Here is a 17,104-nt window from a genome sequence, read left to right as displayed (position 1 = left end):
AGGATCCCCGCTCTGGGCAATGGTTTCAGAGTCACGCTGGAAATCATTAGAGTTACTAATTATTAACTCATGCATGCGTGAGCGCACACACACAGATGTAGACACAGACACCCCCCCCCCCCCCCCCCCGCCCCCTAAATATCCCCAGCGCCCGGAACGGGCACAGAGGCGTTCAGAGAGACACACATGTGCTGCACAGGCGGGTCGGGGTGCCCGCTGCCCCCCGCGGGGACCCGTGGGCGGGAGCCCTGCGTGGACGCGGGCTCGGTGCCGCACAGCTCTCCTCCCCCTCCTGCTCCTTGGCAGTGCTGTGGAAGGCGCTCGCCTCTTTCTCCAGCGCCCCGGATTTTTGGGGGTGTCGATGTTCTCCTGCCCCCGCTCCTTCTCTGCAACAGAAACGCGGCAGTCACCGTGCAAACGAGAACTTAAATAAAGTTGCAGTTCCTGCTCCTCTGGTAGAGGGTAACTAGTCTATAGGCTCCCTGCATTAAGCGGAGGGTCCAAATGATGCCTAGGTGTAAAACTGACGTTACTTCCCTAATTAAGGTATTAAAAACAACCCCAAGAACATAACAAAACCCAAACTAGTCCCTTTAAAACACGAGGGGACCCGGCGTCATCTTAAAGCACAAACAAAGCCAGGGGGAAGTGAGAAATAAAAAACACTATAAGGCTGGGGTGGCCTCTTACGCATACCAATGGTTTTTGTCATTTATGGCTATGCAAGATTTATGACTTCATGCACCAAAGCTGTAAACAGAGCACTAAAACAGAAAACACTTGCTCCTTATGGCATAAGTGAGAAGGCACCACATGAAAGGGGAAGCGGGCAGCGTAGGAGGAGAGGCAAAAATCCTACGTATGCGTTTTGCTTCAAACAATTCCCTGAATGTCGCATTGGAAGAAAAAAGTCTTTTTAGTCAATAATCAACCCCACACTTTCTTCTGAAACTGCTGATCTGCCATTCGCCCTCTTGCCAGACCGAGCAGCTAGAGACGGAGCTGTGCCCCGACGGACGGAGCCCCCTGACCGGAGAGGAGGATTTGGCAAAGGAGATAGAGCTGGGGACTGCGGAAACCTGCAGCCGCCGGAGAGCCCTGCCGGGCTGAGGAGCCCTGCCAAAAGCCTGAGCGGTCTTCTAGGAGCGCCTTTAAACTTTGGAGCGATCTCCAGCGGGATAGTCTGACTACGTATCTGAATTTAAGAGTGGGAACGGGGAGGAGGGAGGGGGAAAGTCTTTTTAAAACTGAAGGGACTTTAATCGTGAGAACTGAAGTGGTTCATAGGAATACTGAAATGTTTCCTTCATTCACCTTACTGCCTGAAAATTGTATTTTGCGAGATTTCGACTATTAGTCCTATTTCCCCACGCCCCCTCTTTCCTCAAAGAGGTCATTTTAAACATGGGAAGATGATTATTTCTTTCTTAATGTCTCCTATGGCGTCGGGAAAAGTGTCTCAATGCACAGATCCCTGCTGCTTTTATCTGTCTTTCTCTCCCAGAGGCTGAATATTTTCTTTCTGCTCCATTCCGCGGGGAGTGATAGGCTCATCTTGGGGAGGGAATGGCAACGTTTGAGGATGATTCCGGGCCAGAAATGAGCTGCCTTTTCTACCCGAAGGGTCCCACTCTGTGGGACTCCCTATCTTTCTTGGAATTACCCTTAGTTTCCGAATAAATAATGCTTGTAAAACGCTTTGTCCTTGGATGCTCCGAATTGGAAGCAGGCAGCACCATAATTCAAGGCTGATTTGAGGGGATCTTATAGGGATAAAATAGCAAGGCAGGGAGTTGCTGGAGAAGGAGACCAGCTCTGGAAGTGGTGACTGTCCAAGTCATTAGAGACTTAGGAGGGGATATTAGCTACCTTAGAGAAGGACTGAACTATCGAAGCAAGCCGTGGTTAATCTGAATTACTATTTATACTCCCTAACACTAAAGAATGGCAACAGGCTCTTTGCTATTTGCTCAGCAGACTGGGGTTATTTACACAACTCGCCGAAATCCCTCTCCAAAACTCTTCTTGCCTTCTTTTGCTCTGGAGCAGGACTGTATTATTTATGAGTGTTTTAACTAGGTCAATATGCATCCGAACTAGGTCATAAATCAGAGGAAACGCTGCCAAGTAATTCAGTTGCAATTAAAGCTAGTACTTTATTTTTGAGACGCGTTTGGCCCATTTCAAAATATGGCAAAGCCAACCTTGGCTTTTAGACACAGGGCTGGGAGCGAAACAGCTTTCTCCCCCTCCGCCGAAGAGAGACATCAGGTCTAAGAAAGGACAACGTGCTTCAGAATGGCGAGAGGGGGAAATGGCATTTCTTTGGGTCACTTCTGCTCTCAGAGTTGCTTAAAGAGCAGGAATGCAAGAAACCAGCCCAAACACCTCCGTCCTGCAGGTTTCTGCAGAACGGCTGCGAATAGCTCTGAGCGGAAACAACCTTTTTCTTGATGTCTTCGGCGGAGTTTTTATGACCATTCATTTTTCCTACTCTCCTCCTCTCTGTCTGACCTCTTAGAAGATGAGTAACTACAAGCATCCAGTAGCTGGGCACAAAATGGTAGAGCAGGAACAAGGCAAGAGGTACAAAGTGGACTGGAAAAAGTGAGGCTCAGCGCCCCGACCTTTCCCAAAGCTGGGACATCCCGGGGAAATCTCGCTTTATATGGCATTTTGTCTTCCTTGGGTAGCCAAGTGATCTGTCATTTTCATCACTTAAAGTACATTCTTTATAACTTGCTATGCACACGTATTTATAAGTATATGCAAATAAATATTCACACCTATATCTATATTTATGTAAAAGACGGTACGGATATGAATTTAAGACCACTGTATGTTCTCCTGGAAGATAATTTCCATTCCTCCTCTTTTTATTCTCACTTTCTAGACCCCCATTCAGAGACAAGAAAAAAACCCAAACGACCCGCATTTCCAAGGCTGATTTATTGTTAGAAGCCATGTCTGGCTCTTGGTTCAGCGTCTTCTCACTGCGGAGAAATAGAGGAGCCCCTTGCCTCATTTGGGAAAGCGAAGCTTGGCCACAGAGCCGAGCGCCCATGCAGCCCTCTGCGCACAGTAAACAAAGTACTGCTAAAACATCATAAATAAAATGGCAGCGCGATCACATACTCATCGATTTACGGAGCGGCAGCGGCCGAACAAACACCCATAAAACAACATCCACCGCCGCTGCTGCACACTCGAGCACGACCCCGACCGAGGAATATCCCTCCTCTCCCTCCCCGTATCATTTTATCGGACTTCTCCAAATATATAAATAAATAAACCCTCAAACGCACAAATACAATAAAATAATAAAATAAAATGAAGGAGAAAAAAGCCAAACACGACTGTAAAGAGGTTTCACATCTCTAGCCGATCATAAATAATGATAAGATGGCAATCGAGAGGCTGGAGCTGAGGCAGCTGGCCATCAACAGCAGCGTGGGATCTCTATGGAGAAAAATAAATAAAGAATCAAACTCTCTCTGCTCTGCTCGCTGCTAGGGGAGAGTTGAATATTTACCGCAGCAAATTGAAACAAAGGGGGAAGCAGCCTGGCTCCGGGTGCGCACACACCCGCACACACACCCGCACTCACCCCAGCCTCTGCTACTGACCTTTGCCTCGAACAGCAATAACTCACCACATAAATGAACAATCAACGGAAATACCTTAAAATAAAATCCATCCTTTCTAGCGAAGCATTTCGTCCTCTCGGCTCGACAATAACCTTTCCATAAGGAACGAAAGCTGCCAGCGAAATGGCCAGCTCTTGAGAGGACGGTGATGGGGGCAGGAGGAGAAAAAAAAAATAATAGAAAGCAGTGGTTGCTCTCAACAGAAACTGGAAAAGCGTAATCGCAGATGGAGCCAGACCGGGTCTCCACTCCAAATGCCACAATAATGCGCTGTATTATGTGCTCACGTGGTCATACGTCAACTTAAATCCTTTTATTTGAAATAGGGAATCACTGAAGGAACACGGTTTCTTAGCGCGAGCCTTTGCTTTTTAAAGCTTTAACCCGACATGTTAAAGAAGAGTTTTAAGGGGGAGGGGGGGGAATCCAAAAGATGCAGATGGCTGAGGGGGGAGAGATTGGTTTGATTCTTTTTCCTCCCACACCAATACTTCTTTACACAAAGCCCATTGGAAGGTAAGAGGAAATCTTATAATACGGGATTACGCTGCACGTTGATACTGCCTAATTAACTGGCGTTTACTCCCCAGGCCCGACGCTCTGTTCCACGTCGCATGTCCTCTGCAACCCCCGAAGAAAGCCCAGATCTTAACACCATTATTTCCACCCCCTTCTAAATGGGACGCTTTCCCCCCACCCTCAGCTGCCTCTACCCTGCCATTGTACAGGGCTTGCTCAACTCCCACACACTACATCAGGGCTCCTGTAGAAACTAAAAAGACCTATAATTACCTGACAAAGGCAAAAGAGGGTCTCTTCTAAGAAGTTAGTTGATTTTTGTCCTTGTAACACAATATGAAGAATACATCTTCTTTCACTGTTGTGGCTCGGAATTTTGCAAAACCTTTTGGGACCTTGCTGTTAAACCTGTGCTTACGCATTTCCTATACAGCTAGTTTGAGTGATGCACAAAATTATAGGTTTCTAACGATTAAAAAAAAAAAAAAATGGTGAGGGGGAGCTCTCTGACTAAAGGGGGAAAAAAATCAGGGAAAAAAAAAAAAAAAGAGCAAAGTTGTATGCGGCCCCCAAGCCAGGCAGCTTCACCTGTGTGTGAACACACCACATCTTCAATGCAACGTTGTTTAACTTGTGCTACTGACACAATAAGCTAAACAAACCCCTCAAGTCACAGAACTTTTCTACAAGGAATCAAAGAAAATCAGATAGTCCACATTTTGCAGTGTCTCTGTTCCAGTTCTGTGACTTCACCATTTTGCATGATGATGTACGTATATACCCCTGGTCAAATCTTTCCACCATCTCCATGAGTTCGAATAAAACTTCCAGCTATTTTTCACGTCCCCTCTTAATGTTTCACCTGCACTTCATTGAACAGAATAGTAGAAATTTTCTTTTTGAAAGTGATTTTTATTGTTATGGGCAAGCCTTATGTATACACTCGCTTGGCTTGTGAAAGTGAGCCACTGGAATTCAAACCCATCAGTAGTAGTGTATAGTAGAAGACATGACAACAAAGTCAGCGTGACATTACAGAAGAGGAGGAATTGGCAATTTTTCACAGGGAAGTGACTAAGATAGCAGCAGGGTATATACATATTATATCTCACCAAGAACTAGAATAAAATCCATTTACCTTTGAAGAACAGAGAGCATTAGCCACACACGGCATGCCTAGGTCTCTAACTATCAGCACCACTGGTAACTCCATAGCCCTCTTACTCAAACTGAGGTTGATATTTACTCGAGATAGATTCACGGTTCTTTCAAATCCAGTGCGTTTAGATCCCATCAAAGAAACACACCGAGAAGTTCTTCTGCCTCAATGAAACTGAAATTAATGGGGAAAGGAGCAGCTGTTGGAAAAAGCAGAGCGAGTCTTTCGGGGGGCTGTTGTAAAAAGTTATCGACTGCTTTGCGTCAAAAGCAGAAAGATGGCTTTAGAAGTTACAGTCCTGAGCAAATAGAAACTTCAAAAGCAATAAATCACAATCATAAGTCAGCTTAAATGCCTTAACGCTAGCTATGACTATTGGCTTCAAAAACCTGTTTTCTATGAACATCTTTATTAGTATTAATGGTCGAGTTAATGCTAAAACTACTGTTTAACAATTAACTTAGTGTATGTAGTGTGGAAACTAATTAATTCTTTAGAAAAGTAACTTCTTGACGTGTGAATACCTTCCACGGGGTGTGCTTTGGGAAAAGATGAGGGGGAATCTGCCTAACTTTATGCTGTCCTGTGTCATAGATGAAAGTTATTATCTTCTGCCGATTTTAGAGGCAGCTTTCTTCGCTCTGCTATCGTGATTACGAGTTTTCAAATATAAATTGAATTGATCTCCCGAGTCACACATGCCACATTTTCCCCACCACCCCATATATTGCTTTACTCCTGCTCCTGGACATTCAACACTGTGGTTTATTACCTTCGTAATTTGGAGAACTGAAATACAGTTTCCAGAAGAAAAATGTGGTGTTTATCAGTAGATCTGCTACTGATTTTTCTGTGCTTTATACACATGGCTTCGAGCTCAGCTGAAATTCCAGGCTCGGTAACAGCAAACAGATCTGAGTCCACACCATGCCTTAATTGAGAGAGACCTTTTGTGCTAGCTCTGGTACTAATAGCCACTCTTAGCATTAACCTTATTTAAATTTAGCTTCAATAGAATTACAATTAGAATTTGTACTGTCTTCCAAGTTAACTTTTATGCCAGTTGTTAAGAGGTAAGCCTGTCACTCCCATGGAAAGACGAAATAGGAATCTCTGTACGATGTGAGTATTTGTTTCCTCTCTTCCTCGAAAGCTTTGAAATCTGCTGGGACGCAAAGCTGTTTACCTACATCTCTGCTTCTGATAGAGATAAAGCTGGTCTTTGATCATTTCCAGGCAGATAAAAAGCTATCGACTGTGCCCTTACGAGAGAAGTTCTGCTCAGAGTCAGCTGAGTCTGCCAATGCTGGGTCCGTTTAGGAATCCCAAATATCTCTGCGTGCACTGCTGTTGGTAGATGCCACTGGAGAAAGGTTTCTTCCTACCGTATTTTCGCTTTTAATTTTCGAACACAAGCGTGAAGAGACATTTGCAGTGCCTTTTTGTAGTTAAGATTTAAGCAGCCCATTAAGCCAACACAAAGAGCCCTTGTAGTCCTGTAATTTATGGCCGCTTTTAAAAGGTAGTAAAATATACTAATTGTACATCAGCGTTAAAAATAAGCAGGTAAATCTAGCAGGAATTTGAGCTAATTCTATGTAATCCTCCCCCCTCAGCGGCCGGCATAAGAAAATGGTCTCTATGAAAAGCATTACATTTCTCCTGCCAAAGGACCAAGCACATCAAGGGCTCCAACAATACTGAGCCACCAAATACCCACCTTAGCCCAGTGCAAAGCAGGCCAGGACACACAAACACCCGAAACTTATTCCCGATCCTCTCTGGTTCATGCATTCAGCCAAAAAAAGCAGGTTTTCTAAAACACCCCATCACCCCCCTTCTTGAACTCCACGTTTGCAGGACTGGTTGCGGAACAACTCGAGGAGGAGGCAAACAGACACGCCGAGATAAGCCATTCCCCACCGAAATGGCCCCAACCCATTCTCCCTCGCCTTTACGCCTTTGCTTTGGGAAGGGGCTAAGAATGGACAAAGAAATTCTCAGGCTCTTTCGCTCTTCAAGTGACTTTGCATCCTTCCTGTCCCCAATGCCTTTATAAGGATGGCAATCACTCAGGTCGCATACACTTCTTTGTCTGCCCAGACACGCGCACTCACTACCCACGAAAGATGAATAGAGGCAATCCAGGCAAAAAAATAATCCAGCCAGGTTAAATATTTATCAAAACAAGCGACAACAACAAAATCTCATTCCAGCAGGCTGGTTCTGCATGCAGGTACTAGGCAAATGGCTTTCTTACGGCTGCCAGCGGCGCAAAAGCAGCGGCCGGCGACCTCTTACCTCCTCCAGCTGCGCAGCGCCGGGCTGAAGGGCTCCCCGCTCCCACCTCCTCGGCCGAGTGGGTTTGTTTCGGGGCTCCCTGTAAACAAGCAACAAACAGTGCCTTACTGAGGAGGGCAGGGGGAGGTATAGTCCTCCTTCATAGGCAAGATATGACTTCCCGGGTGCTCTAGGAGAGCCCCAGAGCAGGGTGAGCAGGGATGGAGCGGGCACGGGCTCTCGGCGCGGAGCGTGGGCTCCCACCCGGGGAAAGAGCACGGGGAGCTGAGCAATAAAAGCGTGCAGTTGTGGGTTGGTTTTGATTTGAGCGCTTTTTTTTCCCCTCTTCTTCTTCTTTTTTTTTTTTTTTTCCCCTTCCCGTAGACAGCTATGCTTTCTGTCTCCAAGTGTTTGGAAATATTGTCATTCCAAACTCTTGTTACATGAATGTCTGCTTTATTTTCCTCTGGGAAACCTTTGTTTAGGATCATTTAATCAAGAACAGACATTAAACACAAGCCGTTGTGTTCATCTCTGTTGAATAAAACGCGGAAAGTGTTCCAGTTTAAATGCAGGGAGTATTGTGGTTGGGCTTTTATTCAAACGATCAGCCCGGGCCCGATCCTGACACCAGAGAGAAATAGGAGACTAATAATTTGACCTCTCTGGGGCGGGATTGGGCCCCAAACCCCTTTATTCCCCTCTTCTTTAAAAAAAAAAAAAAAAAAATCCACACTGAAAGTCTTTAAGGAAGGAAAAATTATGAACGGCTTCTCCTAAAATAAAGACTATTGCATAATCCAAGAAGGCAATAGTCAGATTATTCGCATGGCACTTACTGAATCACGTTTACACATGAATTTGTCAGATATAATAACGTACCCCCCGTATTCATTCTGGCTAATAAAAGTCATCTAACACATCTTAAAATTGTCAGCAAATGTAAATGCTAATAATTAAATAACACAGTTCTTGCGGAAGGGTATCATCTGAGCCTTGGAAATATTAAGTCTGTCTTGGGAGAACTTTTCGAGCAGACTTTGCTTTGCTAATTTAGTAGTTCCATAATTACGCTAATAATTTTAAATTTCATGTTGAACTGTAGTCTACATAAAATCATGCAATAATAGCCTACTAAGCTGTTTATTGCCGTCTCATAAATTTGAGAGCGCTGACTGTTAAGATCTACTGGCAAACACAAAAGAAAATGGAAAGTTCAGTCTGCGATGGCAGAGGGCGGGAGAGGCTGCCCGGGGTTATTCTCAGCTCTGCTTTTCGCTCCCCTCAGCTCCAACGCAAGGGGAACTCCCTGGCATTTTAGGTTCAAACTCCTATCTTAGCCGTTTTGATCCCAAATCAATAGTTATGTTACAAACGGCAATAACCATCGATCAAGCGTCTCGTGACTGCGTCGCTCCACTCGTGTTAAATATGGAGCGTGTACCTGAAAATGGTGCCAGTGACTTTCTGTTATTTATTTTTGAGCTATTAAGTCACGCCAGCATATTTTACACTGCCACAGTCCCTTAAACTGTGCTGCTTCTTGAAAGTTGCTAAGTAGTAATAAAGCACTTTACCGACGCTATGACATTTTTTTGTTAATTTGTTGTTAGCCCAAACTCTAATATTCATTGCGGCACTTAAGGTTCGTACATAAATCGTTCAGACTAATGAGTCATAGAGAAATTCGCCCATGACTTTTCCTTTACAATGCTAGCTGCCTTTCCATCGCTTTTTTGGCCCTGCATTAGAAGACGATGATTTATTAACGCCAGGAAAATTGAACAAAGCAGGTCCTCCTGCACTGTGGCACCCAGCCTTCCACGGTGTGAATTAGAACATTATCAAATGTGTTTGCCTCAGTAACACTTAATCACCAAAAGCTGTAATGTGACCACAAGGCAGCTAAAACAAAGATTTAACATTTCTAAATATTAAACTTGTTAAGCAAACGCTCAGCAGACAAAGCAAGCACAAACAATTAAAGTCATCAAGCTAGAAATACACACTACCTACTTACCAACACAGACCCTACTGCTTGCTTAAGAAGTTTAGAATCTTTCAAGATAAACCAGGTGGGATTTAAAAAAAAAAGAAAAAAGAAAAAAAGGAAGAAAAGAAAAACAAACTCCAGTAATAAGGAGTTGAGTTTCACTTCTGAGAGAATCACTCCTAGTGAGGACTGACGGTCACAGATCCATTCCTGACTATCTGCATTAATTATTTAATGAGTCACGTGACACTAAAGATTAAAATTTCAATATCTCCCCCAGAACAGACGCAACACCTTTATCTGCGAGTGCAGGGATCCTCGTACTTGGGTCCCCTAATCTCTGCTGGCTTTGACAGCTCCTCAGTTTCTAGGTAGAGCCCTGGGGCATTAATAACATGAAGCTGTCCCGCTCTGTACAGCGAGATGGGGCAGCTTCGCACCCCACAACCCCTCCCAAATTAGCTAGTTGAACCTAGACCCTCATTGTCTGTAGCGAGGAGGGGTGACGGGGAGGGTGTCTCTGAGTTCCGCTGGCAGGGGGACGGGCGGCATCAGGGGAGGCATCCCAAGGCCTGCCTTCCGCGGGTCAGCACTGCCAGTCCTCGAGCCCGGGTGGAGTCAAGAGGACTGCCCGGGGCCCGAGGAGGAGGCTGCGGAGCTTTTCCTGCCCACTCAGGGAGCCCCGACTCCACTGGGACCCGCGTGGGCTGGGCTTAGGCTCCCGCGCCGCGCCCTGGGGAATAGCCCCGGGCGACCCCCGGAAGAGTCCTACCCCTCCGCGGCCCGGCCGGACCGGTGGGTTCCGGCCCCGGGAGGAGCCCTGGCCTCTGGAGGGCCGCGCCGCCTGGCTGCCTCCGGCGGAGCTGTGGGAACAGCGGGCGGGACCACGAGCTCCCTGGATCGGGCCCTTGCACGATGCCGGGGGGGGGATCCAGGGGGGCTGGACTTTCATGGCAAGCCTGTCAAGATCTCTGCCTGCGTGAGGGCTCCCCCCATCCCTTCCTTGTTTACAAACACCGGGCAAGAAGGCCACGGGGCGGCAAGTACCCTGAAAGAAAGAAAGAAAAAAGCCAACAAAAAAAGAAAGTCCCAGAACTGGGTAATTCTCCAGCTACTAAATACCACAAGGTGCTTGTCACAGCTGAGATCCACATGTAATAAAACACCAGTTATAGCGAGACCTTGCAGAAGAAGCGAGGGGGATCTTGGCAAAGGAGTGGTTTTCTTGGCGGATGGAGGGGAGGTGGGGGCCGGGGTTAACGGCTCGGTATCCCTTGAGGCCAGCGAATTGGCTCCGGGGTGTTTCGGTCTTTGAAACATCGACAAACTTACACTTCCAGCGTTTTGGGCCGCGCTGGACTTTGTGTCCTGGATCCATGTGGGAGAGGCACCGGCAGGGCGGGAGGGGGTGAAGAGACATATAGGTCCAAGTGCTGGATTAAAAAGAATACTGTCTTTAAAGGTCAAGGGTTTGAAGGGTCAGTCTACTCCTCTAAAAAAAACAATTAATGGGATAGAAAATTTGTCCTCTCGGTGAACTCCCGGTTGCCTTAGCAAAGGGAGTACAATGCGAGAATTTAAACTGAACGATGTAATTTTCGAAGTTATTGTAAAGACGGGCGGTATGGGACGGGGAGCAGAGGGCTCCTGGCCCGCCCGGCAGCAGCGGCCCGCTGCCAGTACCAGCGGGGGGCGGAGGGGGCAAAGGAGGGAAAGAGCAAAAATTACCTTAAACGACGATAATCTGCCATGGGGTATTTTGCAGTCCGCGGTTCAATCTCCAGCAAGTGAGTGTACATTTTTTTTAGCAGACAGCCAAGCTGCTGTGTCTTTACATATGACCACTTTTTTTGGTTGGTTTTTTGGTTTGTTTTTTTTTTTTTTCCAGGAAAATCCTCTGCGTCTTCACAGACTTTTCCAAGAGAATGCCTTTCAGAACCACTGTTGAATTACAAAGAAGTATTTATTGTAGGAGGTGATTAATGATTCTCGCTAAAATTGCTATTTGCAGCGTGATTTCATTTCTCTTTACAATGAGAGCAAACCAGGTTTATACACATAGACTGCACACTAAAGAAATCCTGCATTGCCAGTTAGTACATTTCAGATGGATTTTTGCTCAGTTGTGCTAGTTTTAGCTCTAAATATATCGAGGGATTCTAAAGCAATAAACAAAACAGAGTTACATGCTTGCAGAGAGTAGTAACCTCACTCACCACTATATTTTTCTCCCTTTATAAGGAGGCAACTGGCAATTTGGTGTTTAGTAAGCAGTTCTATGTGAGTAGAAACACAATGTTCAGGCCTGCTCCTGGGTCAGAGCTGGTGAGCAGTGTTTGGTAGGGAGTATTTTCACCCATCACTTCTCTGAAGATGAACATGCTCTGTCAATGGCACAGTGTGTTTTTCTCAGGGAAGATTTGTGCTCCATGGCCAGACAGGGATACTGGCCATGGCTTTGGGGCCTGGTACTACCTCACCCAAGAGATGATGATGCACCCAGTCCTGAGGGGCTCACTCACACAAAGAGAAGTGTTGATTAAAAAAATGCCTCTTGGGTGTATTTGGATAAGTAGATAAGCCACGGCCTCCGGGCCTTCTCTGGAAGATTTACTAGCACCTGAGCTCTTTTCCAAGCCTTTTCCTACCCAGATGAGTGTTACTCTCTGCTGTGGAAGTCTAAGCAAGGCTCACCGTTAGTAGCTCTGCTTTGACTGGTCTGCTCAGATGCCTGGGAGCAGTGAAATGAGCAGTCTGAGCTGGAGCCACTCAACCCCCGTTTGCCACTGTCGTTTTGACAACGTTGATTAAATTAACTTCTTGAGTTATACCCAAATTCATGATTCCGCCAAGGTGTTCTCAACACATTTCCAAATAATATTAAGAAGAAAACAAAAAGAGACAAAACCAGAAAAGGCAATGTAGAGAAATTTTAGGTTCCCTAAAATTCCCCTGTAGAAGTGCTAGCCAATTGAGAAAGAATCGGGTGAAAATGAACGAATAAATCACATCTGGTTAAAGATTTAGTGTGTTATCATGGGAAACGTGTGACTTCTCCGGTAAAACCCATCGTGGGAGCTTTATGGCTCCCATAGACCCCTAGTTTCTGTGGAACTCAGCTGAAAACGATCATACTGACCGCGATGGAGCCGGGGTAATTCTGACAGAGGTCCACTAAAGAGAACGCCACTCACCTATACAGCCGAGGAGACCTGTTCTCCTCCCAGCCAGGCAATTAGGAGTCTTTTTTTTTTTCATTATACTTAGAGCACCCTTTATGCTACTGACAAGATGAGTCCGAGTTAAGACAATAGGTGAAACCATTGTTTTCCACTCCTGGTGCCAACAACAGCCACACACAAGGTGCATGAAACAGCACTGAGTGGACTTGCACTTCAAGCGTTTAATTCTTTTATACAGAATTATCTTTATTACCAGCATTTGGCACTGTTTTACATTACACCAAAAATCCACAAATTGTACATGGACTCAAACAACTTAGACGGTGCCAAATATGAAGACACTATCAGCCTTTATATCGATATTTCTTTAAATAAATGCGATAGGGAATGTGGAGAAAAACTAATAGATCACGGCTACTGCGGGGGCTACACTTAAAACCAGTTAAGTTACCTTTGATACATAGAACATTTTCCTTTAGATAGAGTAAAGGGAATTTTTTCGTAAGTCTTTAACCTCCCGTGGACGTGTCCCATATCAGTGTGTGTGCATATGTGCGTGTGCACCCTCACACACACACACGAGTAAAGGGGAATCCACGAACACGTCACGAAACAGAGCCTTTCAAGTCGATGCCTTACACAAGTGTCTCATGAGGTCTTTGCTTTGTTTTAACCGTCTTTTATTTTTAAAGTGTTCGCTAAAAAAGAAAAAAGAAAAAGGAAAAAAAGAGAAGAAAATAGAGTCCATCTTAGGTACAGAGAATTCGTCCGTGACAGCATCCAGCCCTCTATTACACCGAGGGCAAGAAAGTGTTTCCATAAATAGGAAAAAAAAAAAAATAAATGATGGGCATGGAACCATTATCTATATACAATGTAGACAATCGTCCAAGTTTTGGTTTAAACATCAACCCGTTCTAGGGCACGTATCGTCTTCCTTTCCTGCTCCTGTTTTGTTTTACATAGTTGTTTGGTCCAAGCGGCCAGCCTCCACCGCGGGGCAGCCGGAAAACCCCAATAGATAGGTAAATATATATATATATATTAACCGTATTTATAGCGTGGCTGCGTTGGGTGTAGCCCCATCGAGCGGATGGGGGTGGCCCTGTGTCTGTGCTTTGGACTGCTGGCTCAGTGTGGACTGGTTTGAGGAGCGCATCTTTGTGTTAGGCAGTTTATGGTCTTTCTTCCACTTCATTCGCCTGTTCTGGAACCAGATCTTGACCTGGCGCTCGGAGAGGCAGAGAGTGTGCGCGATCTCGATGCGTCGCCTCCTGGTCAGGTAGCGGTTGAAGTGGAATTCCTTCTCCAGCTCCAGGACCTGCTGTCTGGTGTAGGCAGTGCGAGACCTCTTGGGCTCTCCTCCGTTGTAATTAGGATTGACTGAAACGTGCACACATGGGCACACACACACGCGGAGGGGAAAGAAAAGGGGGGGGGGGGGGCGATGGAACATAATCATTATATGATAACTTGACACCGGGTTCTCATAAGATACATAAACGGCAAGAAAAATTGTTTCACAGACTATCGACAGTGGGGACAATCGAGGAGCAATAAAAAATGGTGATGGGCATTTGGGTTAGAAGAAAAGCTTCAAAGACACATGGCCCAGAGCCACTGCAGGGCAATTAAATTTATGGGGGCTATAATTACTGCCCTAACAGTTTGGCGTCTCGTAAATCTTTTGATAAAGGACCACAGATACAAAAGGTTTCTCACTTTTTTTTTTCTCCCCTTCGTTTATTAGGAAACACGGAGTGAGAAGGAGGGAAAAAAAAAAAAAAGCCACACACGCAACGACCCATCCCGGCCCCTGGAATACCCTCCCCCCTTCCCTCCTCTGCAGGCGCATCCCCACCTCCCCCCGGCAAGGGCGACTCACCCGTGCTCACATGGATCTTCTTCATCCAGGGGTAGACCACTGGCTCCTTCCCCTTCAGCCCAGGAAGGCTCTTGTCGGGCAGCAGCGGGCAGCCTGGCCCGGTGCCGGCCCCGGCGGCGGGGGCCGCTTCGCAGCGGCGCTGCAAGGCATGGCCTGGGAGCAGGGGCTGGGGCGGGCCGGGATGGCCCTTGGCGGGCGGTGGCGGCGAGGCGCCCGGGGGCGGCTGCTCGGGGCCCGGGGCGGCGCTGCCGGCGCTGCTGTAGCTGTAGGGCGCCTGGGGGTAGGAGGGTGCCTGCGCCGGGTAGAGTGCCTCGGGAGGCGGCCCCGGTGGCCCCGGCGGCGCCGCAGGAGCCTGATATCCCGGCTCCCGGCGCGGCCGCGGGAAGTACTCGGGCAGCGCCGGGCCCGGGTGCGCGGCGTGCAGGTGCGGTGGCGGCGGCGGCGGCGGCGGCGGGGCGTGCGGGTGCGGGTGGTGCGGGTGGTAGCTGGCGGAGCTGCCGGCGCTGCCGCTGTGCTGCGTGTACTCCTCGCAGGGAGGGAATTTGGGCTCGATGTAGTTGGAGTTTATCAAAAACGAACTCATGGTCATTAATTTGTGAAGTGCAAAAATACTAATTTTTCTCGCGTTGTCGTTTTTCTGGGCTCTGCGAGGCCCCTCCCCTTCCCCCCCTCCCTCCCCTCCCTTTCTCTCCCCCTCCCGCTGCTGTCAAGTGCTCGCCGTTGCCAAAGTTTGGGCCTCCAGCTTCCCCCTCCCCCCCTCCCTTCCCCGCCACACTCCCCTCCCTTCCTCTCTTCCCACCCCTGGAGCGCCTACAACACACACAACACACCCCGCACATACACACACCCGCACCCCCCGCCACCCCATCACCACCTGACCGCCAGCGCCAATTACCGCGCGGGGCCGCGGACCCCGGATCAGGAAATGGAAAGAAGGCGAGCGGCCGCGGGGCAGCTCCGCGCCCGCGGACCCACCGCGGAGGCCGCTCCGGGAGGCCACCGCCGCGCCTCCTCCCCGCGCAGCGGCTGCCCGCCAAGGGAGCGCCCCACTGGGGACTGCCGGCCGCCCGCGCCCAGCGGCCGCTTCTCACCAGCGTTCCCGGCCCGGGCCGCGTCCAGCAGTGGCGGTGTCAAGCGAGAAAAAAAAGCTAGTACGGCTCTGACAGTCTTTCTCCCCTCCCGCTCCCCGCAGCACTTTTTGTTCCGACGTTCCCCCGCGAGAGAGCGTAGGAAGCAGGGCGAGGGAGCGGAGCACAGCCCAACTGTCTGATCCAAAGGGAGGCAGGCATTGCACAAGGCGTTGCACAATCCTCTTAAACAAGCTTCTCTCCGAATGCCTGGAGTCGGGGCTGCGCGCAGGCAGAGGGAGGCAGCAGATGCCGGGCACTGGACACTGGCAGCCCGCTGGAGTCTGCCACCCGCGACCCGGCGCTGCGGACCGCAGCCGGTCGGCTGGCCGGCCGCTCCGGGGCTAACCCCTTTGCACCCTTCAAGCCATTGTAACTGGAGGAATAGATACAAAAGCTGGTGCGAAAGTGGCGGGGAGGCCGAGGAGAGACCTCGAGTGGCTTGCGGGGCGAGAGGGACACAGCGAGACTGAAAATAACGGGGAACAGAGGGGGAAGGGAAAGAGGGGAAGGCGGACACGACGGTATCAAAATACTTCCTACCGGCGATCACAGGGTTCGCTGCGAGCATCTCTCCCCGCTGAGGAGTGATTCCCAAACTATGAATTTAAGTGAATCGGTTTGATATGCTTAATCGTGGGTTTAATTCTTAATTTTCTTTTCCACGAGAAATAGTTATTACCTTCGCAGAAATAACTGGCAAACCCTGGCGTAGGAGGGAAAGAGCACTCGGGCACTTCTGCGTTGCTAAAACTGAGACTGTTAACGATATTTGCAGCTCACTGGGAAAAGAGGTAACCGCCCCGACCTTAGGTAATTGAAATTTGATGGTTAAACTAATTACAGTCTTATTCTAATGGGAAAAAAAAAAAAAACCCTTATTGAACGTCAGCTAGTCTGCTACATTCGGAGTTAGAAGCGAACTTTTCGGATATTTTCCCCTCCTCCGTTTCAGGGAAGCATATAAATGCGTAGAAATATTTACCGTACCCTTCGAGAATATAATTGTTGAGTGGGTAATCTCATTTTCTGGTATGGGAAAATACATCTAATATATCAAGCGTAAATATGATACGGTTTAGATCTTGCCCTCCTAAAGATATTACATTAACAGTTACTCTGGTTGCTTAAATTCAGATTATTGTCTTTTGAAGTTTTATAGATAATAGATACTCGCAATAACATTCTCTTTGAATATATTTTCTATCTAACAAGACACATATCGTATCGATTTATATTTTGTCCACACGCACACACGCACGCACATTGCAGGCGGCTTGTAATATGTTAGAACATTTCCAGCACTTGGGTA

At 47.7% G+C, this 17,104-nt stretch overlaps 2 protein-coding genes across 9 annotated transcripts in view; both read right to left on the bottom strand.

Annotated features, from left to right (window-relative positions):
- HOXA3 (homeobox A3) overlaps nt 1-17,104 on the bottom strand; it is a 45,190-nt gene that overhangs the window by 7,379 nt on the left and 20,707 nt on the right. For 5 of the 8 annotated variants that reach the window (XM_061996628.1, XM_061996625.1, XM_061996630.1 and 2 more), the window contains 2 exons: nt 11,327-11,539; nt 7,627-7,705 (listed from right to left, as the gene is read on the bottom strand). The gene's annotated coding sequence lies outside the window, so the exon portion shown is untranslated. Of the gene's footprint in view, nt 1-3,626; nt 3,880-7,626; nt 7,706-9,625; nt 9,768-11,326; nt 11,540-17,104 lie in introns of those variants that run through there. The other 3 variants (XM_061996631.1, XM_061996632.1, XM_061996633.1) reach the window with 3 other exon arrangements.
- Nucleotides 12,988-15,308, bottom strand: HOXA4 (homeobox A4). Its single transcript, XM_061996634.1, has 2 exons — nt 14,666-15,308; nt 12,988-14,163 (listed from the first exon to the last, which is right to left on the bottom strand). Exons 1-2 carry the CDS (start codon nt 15,252-15,254, stop codon nt 13,835-13,837), a joined length of 918 nt encoding a protein of 305 aa, XP_061852618.1. The 5' UTR covers nt 15,255-15,308; the 3' UTR covers nt 12,988-13,834.

The sequence above is a fragment of the Colius striatus genome, chromosome 5 (genome assembly GCF_028858725.1).
Source record: "Colius striatus isolate bColStr4 chromosome 5, bColStr4.1.hap1, whole genome shotgun sequence".
Taxonomy (NCBI): domain Eukaryota; kingdom Metazoa; phylum Chordata; class Aves; order Coliiformes; family Coliidae; genus Colius; species Colius striatus.
The sequence above is the reverse complement of the archived record's forward strand: the minus strand, read 5'-3'. Positions and strand labels throughout refer to the sequence as shown.

Excerpts from the sequence above, each read along its gene's own strand:
- HOXA4 (XM_061996634.1), bottom strand. The coding sequence starts at position 15,254 with ATGACCATGAGTTCGTTTTTGATAAACTCCAACTACATCGAGCCCAAA. Across the intron at positions 14,164-14,665 it reads GAAGATCCATGTGAGCACGG|TCAATCCTAATTACAACGGA; the intron begins GTGAGTCGCCCT and ends TGCACGTTTCAG.